The sequence below is a fragment of the Rhinoderma darwinii genome, chromosome 2 (assembly GCF_050947455.1).
Source record: "Rhinoderma darwinii isolate aRhiDar2 chromosome 2, aRhiDar2.hap1, whole genome shotgun sequence".
In the NCBI taxonomy this organism is placed as follows: Eukaryota; Metazoa; Chordata; class Amphibia; order Anura; family Rhinodermatidae; genus Rhinoderma; species Rhinoderma darwinii.
In genome coordinates this window covers 195418956-195438063 of record NC_134688.1, presented here as the reverse complement: position 1 = coordinate 195438063, position 19108 = coordinate 195418956, and the positions used below count along the sequence as shown (strand labels likewise).

At 41.7% G+C, this 19108-nt stretch overlaps 1 protein-coding gene across 3 annotated transcripts in view; it reads right to left on the bottom strand.

The window, feature by feature from the left end:
- NMS (neuromedin S) overlaps positions 1–9637 on the bottom strand; it is a 32833-nt gene extending 23196 nt beyond the window's left edge. For 2 of the 3 annotated variants that reach the window (XM_075850341.1, XM_075850342.1), the window contains exons 1-3: positions 9350–9636; positions 5453–5508; positions 2392–2442 (exon numbers count right to left, since the gene is read on the bottom strand). In XM_075850341.1, the coding sequence (XP_075706456.1) occupies positions 2392–2442; positions 5453–5508; positions 9350–9494 (252 nt within the window). In that variant the 5' untranslated portion in view covers positions 9495–9636. Of the gene's footprint in view, positions 1–2391; positions 2443–5452; positions 5509–9349 lie in introns of all 3 variants that reach the window. The other variant, XM_075850343.1, reaches the window with a different exon arrangement.
- Between the last annotated feature and the right edge of the window lie 9471 nt (positions 9638–19108).

Here is a 19108-nt window from a genome sequence, read left to right as displayed (position 1 = left end):
CTATTATTTTGGGCTCACTATCTGTGTGCCATTGTTTTATGGGGGAGGGGGCTGTTACGATAGTTATGACACCATTATTTCTATTGCTGATTTTTTTACATTTGTTCCAACATTTCAGAAGTACAGTATTCAGGAGCACAGTGCAATACAGCAAGTACAGTAATGGGGGGAATGGGGCAGAAACAGGCACAGCATTATGGGTAGCAACAGGGTGGGGAGTTCGTGTAGAGGGGGAAGCAGGGTACTGGAAAAGCAAAAAGTCAAAGATGTCAGGGCAGCAAACTCTGCAGAGATGTGTTTTGGCTGAAAGACGTCCTTATTATGCCCTGGATCAGATGGAGAAGAAACAGTAGAGTGGACATTACCTGTGAGTCAAAACCTTTCCCATAAATGTGTCTAATTTATAAAAATTGCACCACTTAATAGATATTAACGGAAGACAATTAGCAAAATGTTCAGGGGGGGGTGGGTGACACTCATGAAACCTTTGCACTGATCACACTAATGTGTTAAAACCTGAACAAAGTCTGCAAAGTATGAGCTGAGCCTTAACTTAATTGTAGTTTATGAATTACTTTTAAGGCTAAGAATTCAGGTTGCGATTTGCGGCACAAAACGCATTTCAACCGCAACGTGAATTCTTAGCCTTAGGCCTCATGCACACAACCGCTTTAGTTTTTGGGTCCGCAATTCCACGGGTTTGTTATGATCCGTGGGACCGCAAATAACCCTTGTTGTGCACCTGTGTGTCATCCGGATCCACAACAATTCACCTGTGTTGGTGAATTCGCAAAGCGGACTGTAAAATTACTTGTCCTGAGTTTTTGCAGTCCGCAATTGCGGCCCATGTAAATCACAGTCACGTGCTTGGGCCATTGAAAAGAATGGGTCTGCAATTTATCCGCAAAAATACAGATAAATTGTGGCCACAAAAATACGGTCGTGTGCATGAGGCCTGAGAGATTGTTTTGTGCACAATATGTCAATAAGGTACAGATAACTTTTCTGAATTGACGGAATCGGAGAACAGTACAGCTTCTATGTATCCGGGATAAATACAAGCTGTATTGTAAAAAGTAAAAAAAAATAAACATAAAAGTCTATTAGAAAAGTGATTGAAAAAAAAAATCATTAATTTAATAAAAATGAAAATAATAATAATAATATAAAAAATAAAAAGTGTACATAGCCTTTAAACAATTCTGCTGACTTTTCTAAACTACTTTAGAAAATATTACTGATGAGCATTTGGTCTTTTTAAATGTTATATTCTTAAGATCTCCTGTTATTGTCGAGAACATATTTATGTTTCCCTTATTTTTTATATATTTCGCTTCTTGGGTTTTAATTGTATTGTTGCCCATTGAATTCAAGATTGGGTATGTTATTCTACTAGTCTCTTTTCTTTAAATTACCTTAGAGATATAAATTCTTTAAGAAAGCTTTGTGTCAGCATCTGCAAATAAGCAAACCTTTCCCTATATGCCCCCCCACACTATAAATAATGAATGTATTAAACAAATAAGCGCTCAGAATTGATCCCTGAGGGAATCCATTGAATGCATTCACTTCCTTAGAGCTTATCTCATTGACAGCACTACTGTATCTCTTCTTTATTTCACCTCAATTTATATAATTTTGACTATCCTGCCGTAAAATCTCAAGTCTAACAGCCTCTTGGGAATTTATTGTGAGATATAGCTGCAAATCCTTAGCACAATTCAAGTAAATATCTGCTAAATAGATCAAATAGTTTCTCCGCCCAATCAAAACTAACCCAATAAAACTAGATTTCTACCACTTGTTTAATTGTATCATTCATTGTCGATTCAATCCTGGATTCAATTATATTTGGCTTATTGTCCTGACAATCGGCGCCTTCTGTGTGATGCAAGCAGCGCAATGACGTCTTCGCGGCTCCTGCGTCATTCAGCAGGAGCCTGGCCCCATTACTAAGACCACTTTTACACAGTTCAGATTGGGAAAGTATTTTGCATCTGTAAATTTAAATCCAAAACTATGAGTGTATCAAAATAAAAAAAAGTACTGTTTCAGGGTTTCGGTTCTACTCCGTTTTTTTTTAGCTTTAAAATACACATGTAAAACACTTACCAAATCTGCATCATTTATTTTTTGCATAGATAGACACAAAATAAATAAAAAAAAAAAAATACCTTTTTTAAATACCTTTACAATATTTTCCCCAAATAAAATAATACTTTGTCCTATAAACAACAATAGAATTTTTTTTTGATAGGAATTGCTCATCATTGTAAAGTTCTGCCAATATTGAGCACATACCTCATAACTAAATTCAATATACAACAGTCCATTCACAGTCACCTACGACAACATCACCTGCAATATATATATTTTTTCTTATAGTTTTACCTGGGGTTGATCTGACAGTGATTTCCATCGACTGAAGCAGAATTCTAGTCTCTAAACATGAGAGGGAAAGGAATTATATCGGACATAAAATGGAGTACAACTTTTAATATTGGCAATACATATAAACCAAGAAACATTATTATGCGTTTTACTAAACACAAATCAATGATTTAGTTTAATCCTAATCTCAGTTCAATTGTCCTATTCTGTTACCTATTTAGTAATTGCACCGATTAGTTAAATATACTCAAATTATCAGATAGCAGATTTGCTTAAAGCAAAAAATTCTCAGCTCACTTGACTTTTTCCATAGCTTCCATAGTTGTATGGTGGGGAGGGATGGGGTACTCTTATCCCCCATTCTATCAATCTGTGCAGGTCACACCTCCTGGATGAATCTTGCATATTCATAGTTGTAGTATGTCAGGCAATACAATCTCACAGCTACAGGAGCGAATACATCGGTGTGTTTATATGTATTACCGTATATACAATCCTAGATACACAATATATTGTACATGTTTGTCTCTCTACCTCTTAAAATTCAGATGTGACATAAGTTAAAGGGAACTTTTTTTTTATCACATACAGTCCCTAAACCACAGCTATAACTTTATACAGGATGGTAAAAGATCTCTAAAGATGTCACTCTCTAACATGTCCCTTGCAGCATCAAGGAGAAAATAAAGCTATAAAGTAGCATGCGTCAGTGAAGAGTCATAGGGCGATCTTCTCAGGTCTGAACAAGTCAAAATGAATCCACTTTGGCTTGATGAGAACTGAGATTAAAAGATCACTCAGCAGCACACAGAAGCCGCTGTCAGCCGAGCCGTAGCAGCAGCTCACTGACAGATTTGGCTCAGAACGACTTTCTGCAGCTTCTTTGTATTGTGATACATTGAAGCTGCAGAAGTGAAACAGTGCATTTTTTTAATAAAAGTAAAATATAAATATCACTAAATAAATGCATTTCATAAAAAAAAAGACACAAAGGTGTCCATAGTCTTTAAATATGAATCAATACCTTCACATACCAGAATGTATATTAGATAGCAATATTGTTTGCCCCTGTATGGGGAAATGTTTTACAGGATCCTCAAGTGATAGAACTGGTAGTCATGACTGGTCAACAGAGAATTAATCCCTAACAAAATATCATACCTCCAGCCTATCACGATCTGTGGGTATGTGTACCCACTGGGCCGTACCGCCATAGCGGGATAGCAGCTGGCCAACAGAGTACCAAATCAATATATAAATAGTCCAAGCACAAGGGTACCTGTAGTGGTTCAGAGAGTAGCAACGGCTAGGCACAGATGGGACCTTGACAGCAGACACTAGACGTGGTGTAACACTGCAACGCTGAGGCAATGAGCATAGGGGCAGTGCCCTTTTTCTAGACAAGGGTGATCATGGGCTGATTAGTGATAATTCCCATGTTCTATGCTGGCCCTTAAAGGCCGGACATGAGCGTGCGAGCGCACCCTTCATGACACAGCGGACTGTAGCGTAAGTGAGCGCTGGCATCTCCTGGGGAGGAGATCTGGGCCAGCGCTCACAGATCCATGGCTGCGGCCGCCGGGGTTGAGTAATGGACGCTACACAGCCATAATTAAAACTTGAGTGTGCTCCTGAATACTTATGTGCTGTAAATGTATGTACTCTCTCTTGTTTGTGCCCCATTGCCTTCTGTTTCTGAGACAGGAACTAGCTGTCTGACAGTTAATATTGTCAGCCATATTGGCTTTCATGGAACTATTTTCTTTGTCAACTGGGTGGGTCTTCCCTCTCTCAGTATTTCTTAGCAGTCAGTCACAAAGAGAGCACTCCCCTCTTTCTCCTGATATTGTAATTTTTAACCCTATAGAGCCACTATCTTATAAGTGAGGGACAGAAACATCCAAATTCATCTGCATTGTGGACCCTGTGAGATGGGGTGGGGGGGTGTTCTGAGGTTAAACATATAACAGTTAAATATATCAAATTGTTGTGTACTAGACATTTCAATTTCTCCTTTCTCATTGTTATGCTAATAGTTAATAGTAAATCTCTTACTGGTATTTTGCATTGTCTATTACATGCTGATAACCCTCTAACTTGTTTTTTATGGACTGGCCTTGGTCTGTGTTTCATTGAATTTATGAATTAATAGTTTTATCTTTTTTTGCCAATACTATCCCATCAAAAAGTCTTTAGTTCTCAATGCACAATGCTTTAGATTAAATATAAATAAAAAATATTACTGCATGTACATTAAATGGAATAAAACGGGGAATAACAAAAAAAAAAGGAGAAGTACCTAAGTATTCCGGTTATAACTAAGCTAAGCAGCAGTACTCAATGTCAAACGGCAGCTGCAAAAGAATATCTAATTGTTAGGTATATAAAAAGAGAGATAAAAACATGTATTTCAAATGTGATTACCCCTCTATAAATCCAGTTTAACACTGCACCTCTAATCGGGCATTCAGTTTTTTGGCTCCACAATGTAAAAAGGATATAGGAGAACTAGAGACGGTTCAAAAGCAGGCGGCTAGATTATTAATGACATTGGAGGGTTCTCTTATAATGAGAGGATATAAAAATCCCTCTTGTTCAGCTTGGAAAAAAAGATGCCTTAGAGGTAATCTTATTAACATGTATAAGTATATGTGTAGTCAATACAAAGAACTGGCACATTCATTCCAAGAACTGTACAGAGGACATTTATTATGTGTGGAGGTAAGGCAATTGAGACACCAATATAGGAAAGGGTTCTTTACTGTTAGAGTGGTTAAAATATGGAATGCCCTACCCCGAGAGGTAGTAATGGCAAATGCAATGACAGCATTTAAAAAAGGGGTAGATGCTTATCTAATGACAAATGGCATTGAGGGTTATAAATAATTCAGCTGAATGATGTATATCTGATCTGAGAACGGTTGAACTTTTTTTTTCAACCCAAGTAACTATGTAATATATCAAAATACAAACCAAGCGTATAAATAACAAATGTGACTCAAATCTACCCATGTTAAGTCTTTTCTTTTCCCTCGTGCAAGACTGCTAAAAACAACTATACCTCACTTTCTGGAATATTCAATCCATCCACATAGTGTGCTGCTGACTGGGGAAACCCTGCAATAGTAAATGAAATAAAATAGTCAAACCTTACAAATAGATGATTGCAATTGAGACAGCAGTTAGCTACTGTACCATCCAAGTCTGTGAATTTATATTAAATGTAATGTGGTCTAAATTAGTACACCCTAGAAACGAATGTGACAAAGAACCTTAATGAATACTTTACAAAATGATCTGTAGGTTATGGGACCTGTGGCTTAACTGGATTAAAAAGAAATTGATCTTTAGAAAGCATAATTAATTACCCAATTTAGATTAGTTGAGCACCCCACAAGTTTATTGTATATATGGCTTATGCCGCAACATGTTGAAAGTTTATTAGATAGATAGATAGATAGATAGATAGATAGATAGATAGATAGATAGATAGATAGATAGATAGATAGATAGATAGATAGATAGATAGATAGATAGATAGATAGATATTTTTCAAAAAACAGGCAGCACTCAAAAAGTTGTAGCAAAATTAGAAAAGGTGTTTTATTCCATCAATCCAAGACAGCCTTTTTCAAGCTGGGAGACTGTGGCCGTATCCCTGGCGGGCTTGCACCCTCATTTTTATGAGACCTGGACTGTGCGGTTGACATTTTTTGTGTAGATAGATAGATAGATAGATAGATAGATAGATAGATAGATAGATAGATAGATAGATAGATAGATAGATAGATAGATAGATAGATAGATGATAGAGAGAGAGAGATAGATAGATAGATAGATAGATAGATAGATAGATAGATAGATAGATAGATAGATAGATAGATAGATAGATAGATAGATAGATAGATAGATAGATAGATAGATGATAGATAGATAGATAGATAGATAGATGATAGATAGATAGATGATAGATAGATAGATAGATAGATAGATAGATAGATAGATAGATAGATAGATAGATAGATAGACAGACAGACAGACAGACAGACAGACAGACAGACAGACAGACAGACAGATAGATAGATAGATAGATAGATAGATAGATAGATAGATAGATAGATAGATAGATAGATAGATAGATAGATAGATATGAGAGAGATAGATAGATATGAGAGAGATAGATAGATAGATAGATAGATAGATAGATAGATAGATAGATAGATAGATAGATAGATAGATAGATAGATAGATAGATAGATAGATAGATAGATATGTGATAGATAGATAGATAGATAGATAGATAGATAGATAGATAGATAGATAGATAGATAGATAGATAGATAGATAGATAGATAGATAGATAGATGATAGATAGATAGAGAGAGAGAGAGAGAGAGAGATAGATAGATAGATAGATAGATAGATAGATAGATAGATGACATAGCTGTTCTTTACACATGATCTCCATGATTTCCTGTGGATTAGTAAATGAATTGCTGTCCCTCCTCCACTACAGATGTACACAATTGTCAATAATGATCAATTAATGTTTTTAATATTTTTACCACTGTTATGTACATTATGCACTTGTGTTATATGCACTATATGATTGATGTACACTTTATACATTGACCATTTTTATGATGTATATAAACTCCTATGACTGCATAAACTGTGTCACTTTAATGTTTTAATTATTACTAATGATGTAACTAGTTTACATGTCTTAAGTACTCTGTTCACATGTATCACTTTGCTTGAAAAAAGTTCCACGGTGGAACTAAAAGGTTGCTTGACTTTAAATATGGGCAAATAAAACGACAGATTTTTTTACTGGGCCTTGCCGGAGTACTGCAACCTTTTTTCTTATATAGGATTTTGAGCTGTTGATTGAGCTCTAGCTGCTTTACACCAACCACTTTATTACATGAGTGCTGTTTCAATGGAATATTTTTGGTACTATATAGATGATAGATAGATAGATAGATAGATAGATAGATAGATAGATAGATAGATAGATAGATAGATAGATAGATAGATAGGTAGGTAGGTAGGTAGGTAGATAGATAGATAGATAGATAGATAGATAGATAGATAGATAGATAGATAGATAGATAGATAGACAGACAGACAGACAGACAGACAGACAGACAGACAGACAGACAGATAGATAGATAGATAGATAGATAGATAGATAGATAGATAGATAGATAGATAGATAGATAGGTTGGTAGATAGATAGATAGATAGATAGATAGATAGATAGATAGATAGATAGATAGATAGATAGATAGATAGATAGATAGATAGATAGATAGATAGATGATAGGTAGATAGATAGACAGACAGACAGATAGATAGATAGATAGATAGATAGATAGATAGATAGATAGATAGATAGATAGATAGATAGATAGATAGATAGATAGATAGATAGATAGATAGATATTAGATAGATATAAGATTTTAGTTTTTATCACACAACAAATATGTAAAGATCTGGCTGAGCTGACTTTGTGGGACTGCATTATGCATATGCTCTGATTCGGGCCCGGGCTTCACGCTAACTAAATGTAGTTGAGTTTCGCAGTAATGCGTTTCCGATAGACTGCAGTGCAATATTGCGCCTAATGTATCTCTATAGGGTTTCATGAGACCAGGTCTACATCCTATTTCATGCCACCGGGATATTGTGATGCAATATTATGGCATCTTGATATTATGCGATATTGCAATGCTATTTAGATTTTTTTTCACCTTCTAAAAGATAGCTCCGACCGTAAGTGGCACACAATCACATGTAAAATAGCATACAATTTTACATGTCATTTTCGCAAATGCAGTATTGCATAACAACGCAATGTACTTAGCATGGATGATTATTTTGTCCGATATCATGTGAAATTGCAAAGAACACATTGCATGAGATAGACTATCATGGCGTCCCAGAGAGTGTTCACACATTGCAATTCTCATGCACTTGTGCGTGCATTTTCTTTAGGCAAAACTAAGTATATGTTTTTTCATTATACTTCCCCCTTTTAGGAACCACATCTGGTTGTGGCTAAAATATTTAGGTAAAATCTACCCCAGAACTTCACTGTGTGAACAGCCTAAACATGATATTCACATGAAGTCCAATATAAAACCATAGATGACACATGACAATATCATAACTATACTCAGGACTAACATATTTAGCTTTGCTACACTGAGAAGCAAAGAGAACATCCACAGTAGTATTTTTGATAGATAAGCCTATTCATTTCTATGAGACAAACTGCTGCCAAACTACTAAGAAGTAATGCAAAACGCGTTGGTGTGAACGCGCCCTAAATACTGCTACATGCACATTGGAATTGACCCCTAGCAAACTCGGAATCAACCAGAAAATTTTTCAGTACACAATACGTCTTGGTTGGTTTCCCCTCCCACGTGCCATAAACGGGTATATCTTCTTATGACCATAGTACCGGTGTGTGTGTGTGTCTGAAATAGAGAAATTAGATTGCGAGCCTCACTGGGGACAGAGACTAATGTGAGTGAATACAATCTGTGTACAACTCTGCAGAATATGTGTTCTTTGCTATGTATATAACACAAAACTTTTCATAAATGTTACACAACCTGTACAGTGGTGCATAAAATATAATCGGATTTACGTATACAGTAATATATATATATATATATATATATATATATATATATATATATATATATATATATATTATCGCATAACAGTTAAAAAGTTTCTAATTTTAATTCAGCAAAGTGATCCGTTCCTTACAATTGCTGGAACCATTAAAGTAAAGGCACTTATGAGACCAGCTCGTCATTCCAGTAATAGGAGATGACGCCAAGACCTAAGTAGATAGATATGGACATTATATTATTGTTATATTTCAATAGTTGTAGAAGTTATAAATCAGTCAGTGAAGGTGATATATTATCTTCTTACCTGAGGAAAGGTGAAGGGCGCTCAGGCAGCAGATTACCATGAGCAGCGGTAGAGGAGGATGGTGTTTTACAGACTTGATTTTGAGCAGTTGCCTCTTCCTCTCTGTAGGTGACATGCCTCTTTTGTGTGTCTTATACATCAGCATCTTGCCAGGGACTGTTGAAGGTTCGATCTGTGAGTCTGTGTCTGGCTCATCCACAATGCTGCGCTGTCTCTTTAAATGTAATACTGTATCCCATAGGAGTGGAAGCAATCAGCACCTGGCATGATCCTACTTTCTATCCTTGTGTCATGCTGAGCTCTTATTTATGAGGCATTGCCCCCACCCAAATCAATGTTACCTGATTAGCTGAGGGTTGAGTAAGTAGAAAAGAGTAGAGGATCTATATTATTGCACAATAGGGAATCTTATAACTAACATTAACTTTGTGGCGGATAGGAAATGCTTCTCATGAACACTATGTGATATCACTACACGTGCCCTCGGAAATGTAATAGCTTTTTTGCTTCCCATGGAGTTTATTAACAATGACTATTTTATGACATTTGCTGATCCTTGAGCTCAGAAATGACGCAGGAAAACTAGTTTACAAGAAGTTATTCTGAGATTGTCCGGTTTATTGTGAGGCTTACAGTAGGAGAGTATGATAATAACCGTGCTGTACTGCTATCATTGCTTCTTATTAACCACTTTATAACGCAATTTGCACATTTTGCTTACAAAACAACAAGTCCCAGTTTTAGTACTGCATTTAATCCCTCCACTATGTCAATGTGCCATTGAAAAGCCTCCGGAGAAATTACTTCTAATGTTAGGAGTTTAACAGCTGGGATTGACTTGCTTTATTGTGAAATTAGTCAAACGTATTTGAATAGTAAAAAGGGAATCGTTTTATGGGAATTGAGCCGATGCAAGTCTGATGATCTAGTATCGAAATGCTTGAAGACTAGACAATTATATGCACTATACACTTTCCATAATCAGCTCATATTAGCACTCTATCTATCTATCTATCTATCTATCTATCTATCTATCTATCTATCTATCTATCTATCTATCTATCTATCTATCTATCTATCTATCTATCTATCTATCTATCTATCTATTATCTGTCTGTCGGTTTTTCTATCTATCTATCTATCTATCTATCTATCTATCTATCTATCTATCTATCTATCTATCTATCTATCTATCTATCTATCTATCTATCTATCTATCTATCTATCTATCTATCTATCTATCTATCTATCTATCCAGGGGCGTAACTAGGAAAGACTGGGCCCCATAGCAAACAACCCCCTCTCCTTGTATATAGTGCCTTTTTTTTACAGCCCCTCCCCTGTAGATAACGCCATACAGCACCCCCTGTAGATAACGCCATACAGCCCCCTCTGTAGAGAATGCCATGCAGAGTCCCCCCCTGTAGGTAATGCCATGCAGAGTCCCCCCCCTATAGATAATGCCATACAGCCCCCTCTGTAGATAACGTCATGCAGAGTCCCCCCTGTAGGTAACACCATGCAGAGTCCCTCCCCTGTAGGTAACGCCATGCAGAGTCCCCCCCTGTAGGTAACGACATGCAGAGTCCCCCCCTGTAGGTAACGACATGCAGAGTCCCCCCTGTAGGTAACGCCATGCAGAGTCCCCCCTGTAGGTAACGCCATACAGAGTCCCCCCTGTAGGTAACGCCATACAGAGTCCCCCCCTGTAGGTAACGCCATACAGAGTCCCCCCCGTAGGTAATGCCATACAGAGTCCGTCCCCCCCGTAGGTAACGCCATACAGAGTCCGTCCCCCCGTAGGTAACGCCATACAGAGTCCCCCCCTCCTGTAGGTAACGCCATGCAGAGTCCCCCCCCCCCCGTAGGTAATGCCATGCAGAGACCCCCCTGTAGGTAACGCCATGAAGAGTCCCCCCCTGTAGGTAACGCCATGCAGAGTCCCCCCCTGTAGGTAACGCCATGCAGAGTCCCCCCCCTGTAGGTAACGCCATGCAGAGTCCCCCCCTCTGTAGGTAACGCCATGCAGAGTCGTCCCCCCTGTAGGTAACGCCATGTAGAGTCCCCCCCTGTAGGTAACGCCATGCAGAGTCCCCCCCTGTAGGTAACGCCATGCAGAGTCCCCCCCTGTAGGTAACACCATGCAGAGTCCCCCCCTGTAGGTAACGCCATGCAGAGTCCCCCCCTGTAGGTAACACCATGCAGAGTCCCCCCCCTGTAGGTAATGCCATGCAGAGTCCCCCCTGTAGGTAACGCCATGCAGAGTCCCCCCCTGTAGGTAACGCCATGCAGAGTCCCCCCTGTAGGTAACGCCATACAGAGTCCCCCCCGTAGGTAACGCCATACAGAATCCCCCCCCCTGTAGGTAACGCCATGCAGAGTCCCCCCCTGTAGGTAACGCCATGCAGAGTCCCCCCCCCTGTAGGTAACGCCATGCAGAGTCCCCCCCTCTGTAGGTAACGCCATGCAGAGTCGTCCCCCCCTGTAGGTAACGCCATGCAGAGTCGTCCCCCCCTGTAGGTAACGCCATGCAGAGTCCCCCCCTGTAGGTAACACCATGCAGAGTCCCCCCCTGTAGGTAACGCCATGCAGAGTCCCCCCCCTGTAGGTAACACCATGCAGAGTCCCCCCCACTGTAGGTAACGCCATGCAGAGTCCCCCCCTGTAGGTAACGCCATGCAGTGTCCCCCCCTGTAGGTAACGCCATGCAGAGTCCCCCCCCTGTAGGTAACGCCATGCAGAGTCCCCCCCCTCTGTAGGTAACGCCATGCAGAGTCGTCATCCCCTGTAGGTAACGCCATACAGAGTCCCCCCCTGTAGGTAACGCCATGCAGAGTCCCCCCCTGTAGGTAACGCCATGCAGAGTCCCTCCCCTGTAGGTAACGCCATGCAGAGTCCCCCCCTGTAGATAACGCCATGCAGAGTCCCCCCCTGTAGGTAACGCCATGCAGAGTCCCCCCCCCCCGTAGGTAACGCCATGCAGAGTCCCCCCTGTAGATAACGCCATGCAGAGTCCCCCCCCTGTAGGTAACGCCATGCAGAGTCCCCCCCCCTGTAGGTAACGCCATGCAGAGTCCCCCCCTTGTAGGTAACGCCATGCAGAGTTGTCCCCCCTGTAGGTAACGCCATGCAGAGTCCTCCCTTCTGTAGGTAATGCCATCCAGAGTCCCCCCCTGTAGGTAACACCATGCAGAGTCCCCCCCTGTAGGTAACGCCATGCAGAGTCCCCCCCCTGTAGGTAACACCATGCAGAGTCCCCCCCTGTAGGTAACGCCATGCAGAGTCCCCCCCCTGTAGGTAACACCATGCAGAGTCCCCCCCACTGTAGGTAACGCCATGCAGAGTCCCCCCCTGTAGGTAACGCCATGCAGTGTCCCCCCCTGTAGGTAACGCCATGCAGAGTCCCCCCCCTGTAGGTAACGCCATGCAGAGTCCCCCCCCCTCTGTAGGTAACGCCATGCAGAGTCATCATCCCCTGTAGGTAACGCCATACAGAGTCCCCCCCTGTAGGTAACGCCATGCAGAGTCCCCCCCTGTAGGTAACGCCATGCAGAGTCCCTCCCCTGTAGGTAACGCCATGCAGAGTCCCCCCCCTGTAGATAACGCCATGCAGAGTCCCCCCCTGTAGGTAACGCCATGCAGAGTCCCCCCCCCGTAGGTAACGCCATGCAGTGTCCCCCCTGTAGATAACGCCATGCAGAGTCCCCCCCCCCTGTAGGTAACGCCATGCAGAGTCTCCCCCCCTGTAGGTAACGCCATGCAGAGTCCCCCCCTTGTAGGTAACGCCATGCAGAGTTGTCCCCCCCTGTAGGTAACGCCATGCAGAGTCCTCCCTTCTGTAGGTAATGCCATCCAGAGTCCCCCCTGTAGGTAACGCCATGCAGAGTCTCCCCTGTAGGTAACGCCATGCAGAGTCCCCCCCTGTAGGTAACGCCATGCAGAGTCCCCCCCTGTAGGTAACGCCATGCAGAGTCCCCCCCCTGTAGGTAACGCCATGCAGAGTCCACCCCTGTAGGTAACGCCATGCAGAGTCCCCCCCTGTAGGTAACGCCATGCAGAGTCCCCCCCCTGTAGGTAACGCCATGCAGAGTCCCCCCCTGTAGGTAATGCCATGCAGAGTCCCCCCCCCTGTAGGTAACGCCATGCAGAGTCCCCCCCCTCTGTAGGTAACGCCATGCAGAGTCGTCGTCCCCTGTAGGTAACGCCATGCAGAGTCCCCCCCTGTAGGTAACGCCATGCAGAGTCCCCCCCTGTAGGTAACGCCATGCAGAGTCCCCCCCTGTAGGTAACGCCATGCAGAGTCCCCCCCCCCTGTAGGTAACGCCATGCAGTGTCCCCCCCTGTAGGTAACGCCATGCAGAGTCCCCCCCATAGGTAACGCCATGCAGAGTCCCCCCTGTAGATAACGCCATGCAGAGTTCCCCCCTGTAGGTAACGCCATGCAGAGTCCCCCCCCTGTAGGTAACGCCATGCAGAGTCCCCCCCTGTAGGTAACGCCATGCAGAGTTGTCCCCCCCTGTAGGTAACGGCATGCAGAGTCCTCCCCTCTGTAGGTAACGCCATCTAGAGTCCCCCCTGTAGGTAACGCCATGCAGAGTCCCCCCCCCCTGTAGGTAACGTCATGCAGAGTCCCCCCCTGTAGGTAACGCCATGCAGAGTCCCCCCCTGTAGGTAACGCCATGCAGAGTCCCCCCCCTTGTAGGTAACGCCATGCAGAGTCCCCACCCCTGTAGGTGACGCCATGCAGAGTCCCCCCCTGTAGGTAACGCCATGCAGAGTCCCCCCCCTGTAGGTAACGCCATGCAGAGTCCCCACCCCTGTAGGTGACGCCATGCAGAGTCCCCCCCTGTAGGTAACGCCATGCAGAGTCCCCCCCTGTAGGTAATGCCATGCAGAGTCCCCCCCCCCTGTAGGTAACGCCATGCAGAGTCCCTCCCTGTAGGTAACACCATGCATCCCCTATCCACAGGATAGGGGATACATGTGTGATCGCTGGCAGCGATAGGCTGGGTTCACACGACCTATTTTCAGGCGTAAACGAGGCGTATTATGCCTCGTTTTACGTCTGAAAATAGGGCTACAATACGTCGGCAAACATCTGCCCATTCATTTGAATGGGTTTGCCGACGTATTGTGCAGACGACCTGTAATTTACGCATCGTCGTTTGACAGCTGTCAAACGACGACGCGTAAATTGACTGCCTCGGCAAAGAAGTGCAGGGCACTTCTTTGCAACGTAATTTGAGCCATTCTTCATTGAACTCAATGAAGAGTAGCTCAAGATTACAGGCGTCAAAGACGCCTCGCATAATACGAGGAGGTGCTTTTACGGCTGAAACGAGGCAGCTGTTTTCTCCTGAAAACAGTCTGTCACTTCATCCGTAAAAGCCTGCTACCGTGTGCACATACCCATAAGGAGAACGGGGGACCGAAAGTCCCCCAAAGTTGTCCATGACTAACCTCTGACTTCCGGCGTCTGCGCAGCTCAATAAAAATGAAAGGAGCGCTGGTCACGCATGCGCACAAGCGCAACCGGCGCTCCATTCATTTCTACGGAGCTGCCGACACAGACCCCAGAAGTCCGAGGTTTGTGATGGAGAACTTCAGGGGACTTTCAGTCCCCCGTTTTCCTTATCGCTGCCAGCGATCACACATGTATCCCCTATCCTGTGGATAGGGGATACATGTCTTTTGTTTAATGGCAGAGCGGGGAGATACCTCCCTGCTCTGCCGTAGTGTTCAGTGGCGTCGCGCTGTAGCAGCCATAGCGTCTGCTAGCGGAGCCTCCGGCCACATGGTGGGGGCCCGTGCCGGCGGGCGACACGGGCCCCTGCATGCCGCGGGCCCCGTAGCAGCCGCTACGGCGGTAGCTACAACACTGTATCTATCTATCTATCTATCTATCATCTATCTATCTATCTATCTATCTATTATCTGTCTGTCGGTCTTTCCATCTATCTATCTATCTATCTATCTATCTATCTATCTATCTATCTATCTATCTATCTATCTATCTATCTATCTATCTGTCTGTCTGTCTGTCTGTCTTTCTGTTTGTCTATCTATCTAAAACGTAGCAAAAAACGCTTTCTCTGCCTCCCACTGATTTCAATAGGAGGTCAGAGAAGGAACTGCGGGAAGAAAGAGCAAGCGGGGAAAAATTTCCTCTGCCTCCCATTGAAATCAAGGGAGAGGCGGTTTTGGTCATTTTTTGGTGCTGATTCCGATGCGGTTTCCGCATCAAAATCAGCGCCAATAAACTCGGTGTGAAATGGGCCTTAGCGGGCATTTTTCGAGCTTGAGAAAGGCCCTGTGAAAGGGCTGAAACGTCGCAACTATGGATGAATAAACGACTTTTTGCATTTTTAAACCACTTGGAGTGCTGTGATTTCTTCACAATCAAGTTTTTCCCCATCATTCTCCACTCAATACCCCATAATGACAAAGTGAAAACAGAATGTTAGTAATCTTTGCTAATTTGTTGAAAAGAAAAAACTAAAATATTGCATTGGCATAAGTATTCTGATATGCATTGTCAGCTGTAGGACCTTATATAGACAGGGGTCTGTCTTTCCAAATCATATCCAATCAAATGAATTTAGCACAGGTGGACTCCAATCAAGGTGTAGAAACATTTCAAAGATGATCTGGAGAAATGAGGCCCCAAGAGCTAAATTTCAAGTGTCATCACAAAGGGTCTGAATAATTATGTCTTTGCAAAATGTGAGGTTTTTTATTTTGACTAAAATTGCAAAAAATTCTAAAATTCTGTTTTCACTTTGTAATTATGGGGTATTGAGTGCAGAATAATGGGGAAGAACATGATTTTTTTATTTTAGCACAAGGCCTCAACATAACAAAATGTGAAACAAATATATATAGATTAGGCCCCCTCTTCTTATAAAGTCTTTGGACCCTGATAGGTTGGGCCCCCTTTTCTTTCACATAGAACTTGTTCCTGGTACATTGGGCCCCCTCCCCCACAGATCCCTTGGCCCTTGGAATAATTGGCACCTTAACCCTACAGAACCTTTTGCCCTTGGTAGAGTAAGCCTCCTTCCCCCATAGAGACCACTGACAGGTGGTGCCTTTTCCCCTCATAGAGGGGCTCATAGAGGATTGTGCCCCCCTATTTTTGTACCCTTTGACTACGTTCACACATAGCAGAATCACTGCAGATTTTTTATCAGTTTTTGTGGAAAATATCTGTGCAGAATTCGACCTGCTGTAAAGATTTTTTAATTTTAAGCAAACGCCAACTGTTGTGATTTTTGCTGTGTAAAAGCTGCGAATCTGCAGCAAAAATTGCATTGCTACGAGATATCAGGGGAGGTGACTATGATATTTATTGTTATTTTAAGCTGGAAATAGGGCTTTTTTTTTAAATTTATGCTCGTTTCAGCAGCGGCAAATCTGGTTGAAAATCTGCACCAAATGAAACACAATTTGGTGTAGACTTTGGCCAGAATTCCCTGCGGTATGCAACTCGGATTTGCTGCAATTCCAACCCATGTGAACATATCCATTGTACCTTGGTAATGCCCCTCGCATGTCCATTGAATTGGCAAAACAATTCTGAACAGTGGCATCTGATCACTGATCCTGAGAACAGGGGTCCTGGTGGAAAAGTAACTGAGCTTGCATGGTCATTCTCCAGATGGAAACAGCCCAGTGAGAGAGCTCTCTCCTAGGGGTTCCTTGTCGGCAGTATCAGTGGGGCCTTCATTGGTCAGAACCCACCATTCAGACTTTTATGACATCCTATGGATAGGCTACAAATCAGTAGTTTTAGCAAAGAAAAACCATGTAAAAAATATTATTCAAACATATTCCATTAATTTTCATGTATAGATGTGTCATGTATACATGGATAAATTTAAAGGAAGAAAGGCAACTACTATAAGGACAAAGCTCATGGGGGACAAGAAGGAGAATCGGTAAATGGGACGCAGTGGGCCCGGCACATTGGCTGATTGAACAAATATATGTAACATTATATCGCCTGTTTATGTCTTTTGTATATCTAAGATGGCACTCAGATTTTATTCAGTTTAAAATAGCGCAAACTGTTTGCCCTTCTATATGGCAAGCTCCACAAAATTTGCAGGAATATTTTTCCTGACCAAATCAAGTGTTTCACACACACACATACACACACACACACACACACACACACACACACACACACACACACATATATATATATATATATATATATATGTGTATGTGTGTGTGTATATATATATATATATGTGTATGTATGTATATATATATATATATATATATATATAGCAAACAAGAAAGCAGCAGCACTCACACAGAATCAATCGATCAGGTGCCCAGCAAAACGTCCCGATCCTCGGACGTGTATTGGTATATAAAGAAAGAAGATTTGCAGCACTCAAATGTGAAAAAAGTGGTGGTTTATTCAATCCAAGAACAACAGCAACGTTTCAATCCTACAATAGGATCTTTATCAAGCCTAGTGACACATCTACTACAAGAAACTAATATAGGGTTGAGACTACTTAACATAATTAGTCTCATTATGATACAATCAAGTATACAGTGTTGTAAAACTCATATAATGCATGTTATAAGGTATCATTACAAAACACAAACATGATACAGAAAGTGCAAATGTGTATATATAACAGTGTAAGTGGCAGTGTACAGTGACACAAACGTTAAAAACAGCTGATTACAACATAATCATTTATGCCTCAGTGGTGTTAGAATCAATCGTCATAACCCCACTCACCAACCAGAACTTCAGATACATCAGATGAATCGTTTAGTATGTAAATTAGTTGTAGCAAACCGCTGCACACCTAAAGTCATTAGACTTTAATACATGCGTATAAAGCCAAGAGACGGAAATGAATCATCGATCAGTGGCGAGACGCATCGGACGCATCAAAGTGATGTAATGCGTGTCGATGCGTTCCACTGAACTGGTCATGTGTGAAGCGGCTTCATAGGTTGCTAAGCAACTGATGCAACTATGTAACGGATAACTCGTAACACGGCTATGTTAGATAAAAAGTCTATATTGTAACCAAAACAAGTAAATTAATCAATGCTCCTCATGGTAAGGAATGGAGATATTAAATTAGGATTACAATATTATGTTATTATATCAACTTCTTATGAATGATCCACACGTTGGCACAGAGAGCTCTGTCCGCAATTAAGTATTCAGAGCGTCCTTATACCTAGGGTTTTAGGAACCACATAGCATCGTCTTCACGTGCATAGGATATCCCATCCCCCTCATCCGTGTAACGGACCAAGATTGTCGTATCAGCGACACCATTTCTCATAAAGTATATATATATATGTATTTTCACTTTTTTAAATCTTTTATATGTAAATATCTCAACATCACTTAACACCACAATAGGAGACTCGAAAAAGTTCAACAAATAATAAATATCTTTATTGATATCATAAGACAAGATGAATATAGCACAGCCGTGTCAGATATTCCCAATATCATAATTTTACTATTAAAAATAAAAATAGAGATTCCGAAATTCTGTTGGGAGTAGTATTTCGATCTAGAAAAATACAAAAATATAAAAATTAGTATTAATCACATATTGACAAGAAATTCATCATGAGAAATGCAAATACTAGTGTGTCATCATTCTTTATACTAAGGAGGACATCAAGGAACCAAAGGAGAGAGATGTGAGGGAGTCATACAGCTAACCTATCCACAGCAAATTCAATATTAAGTCCAAAAGGTTTCAATGT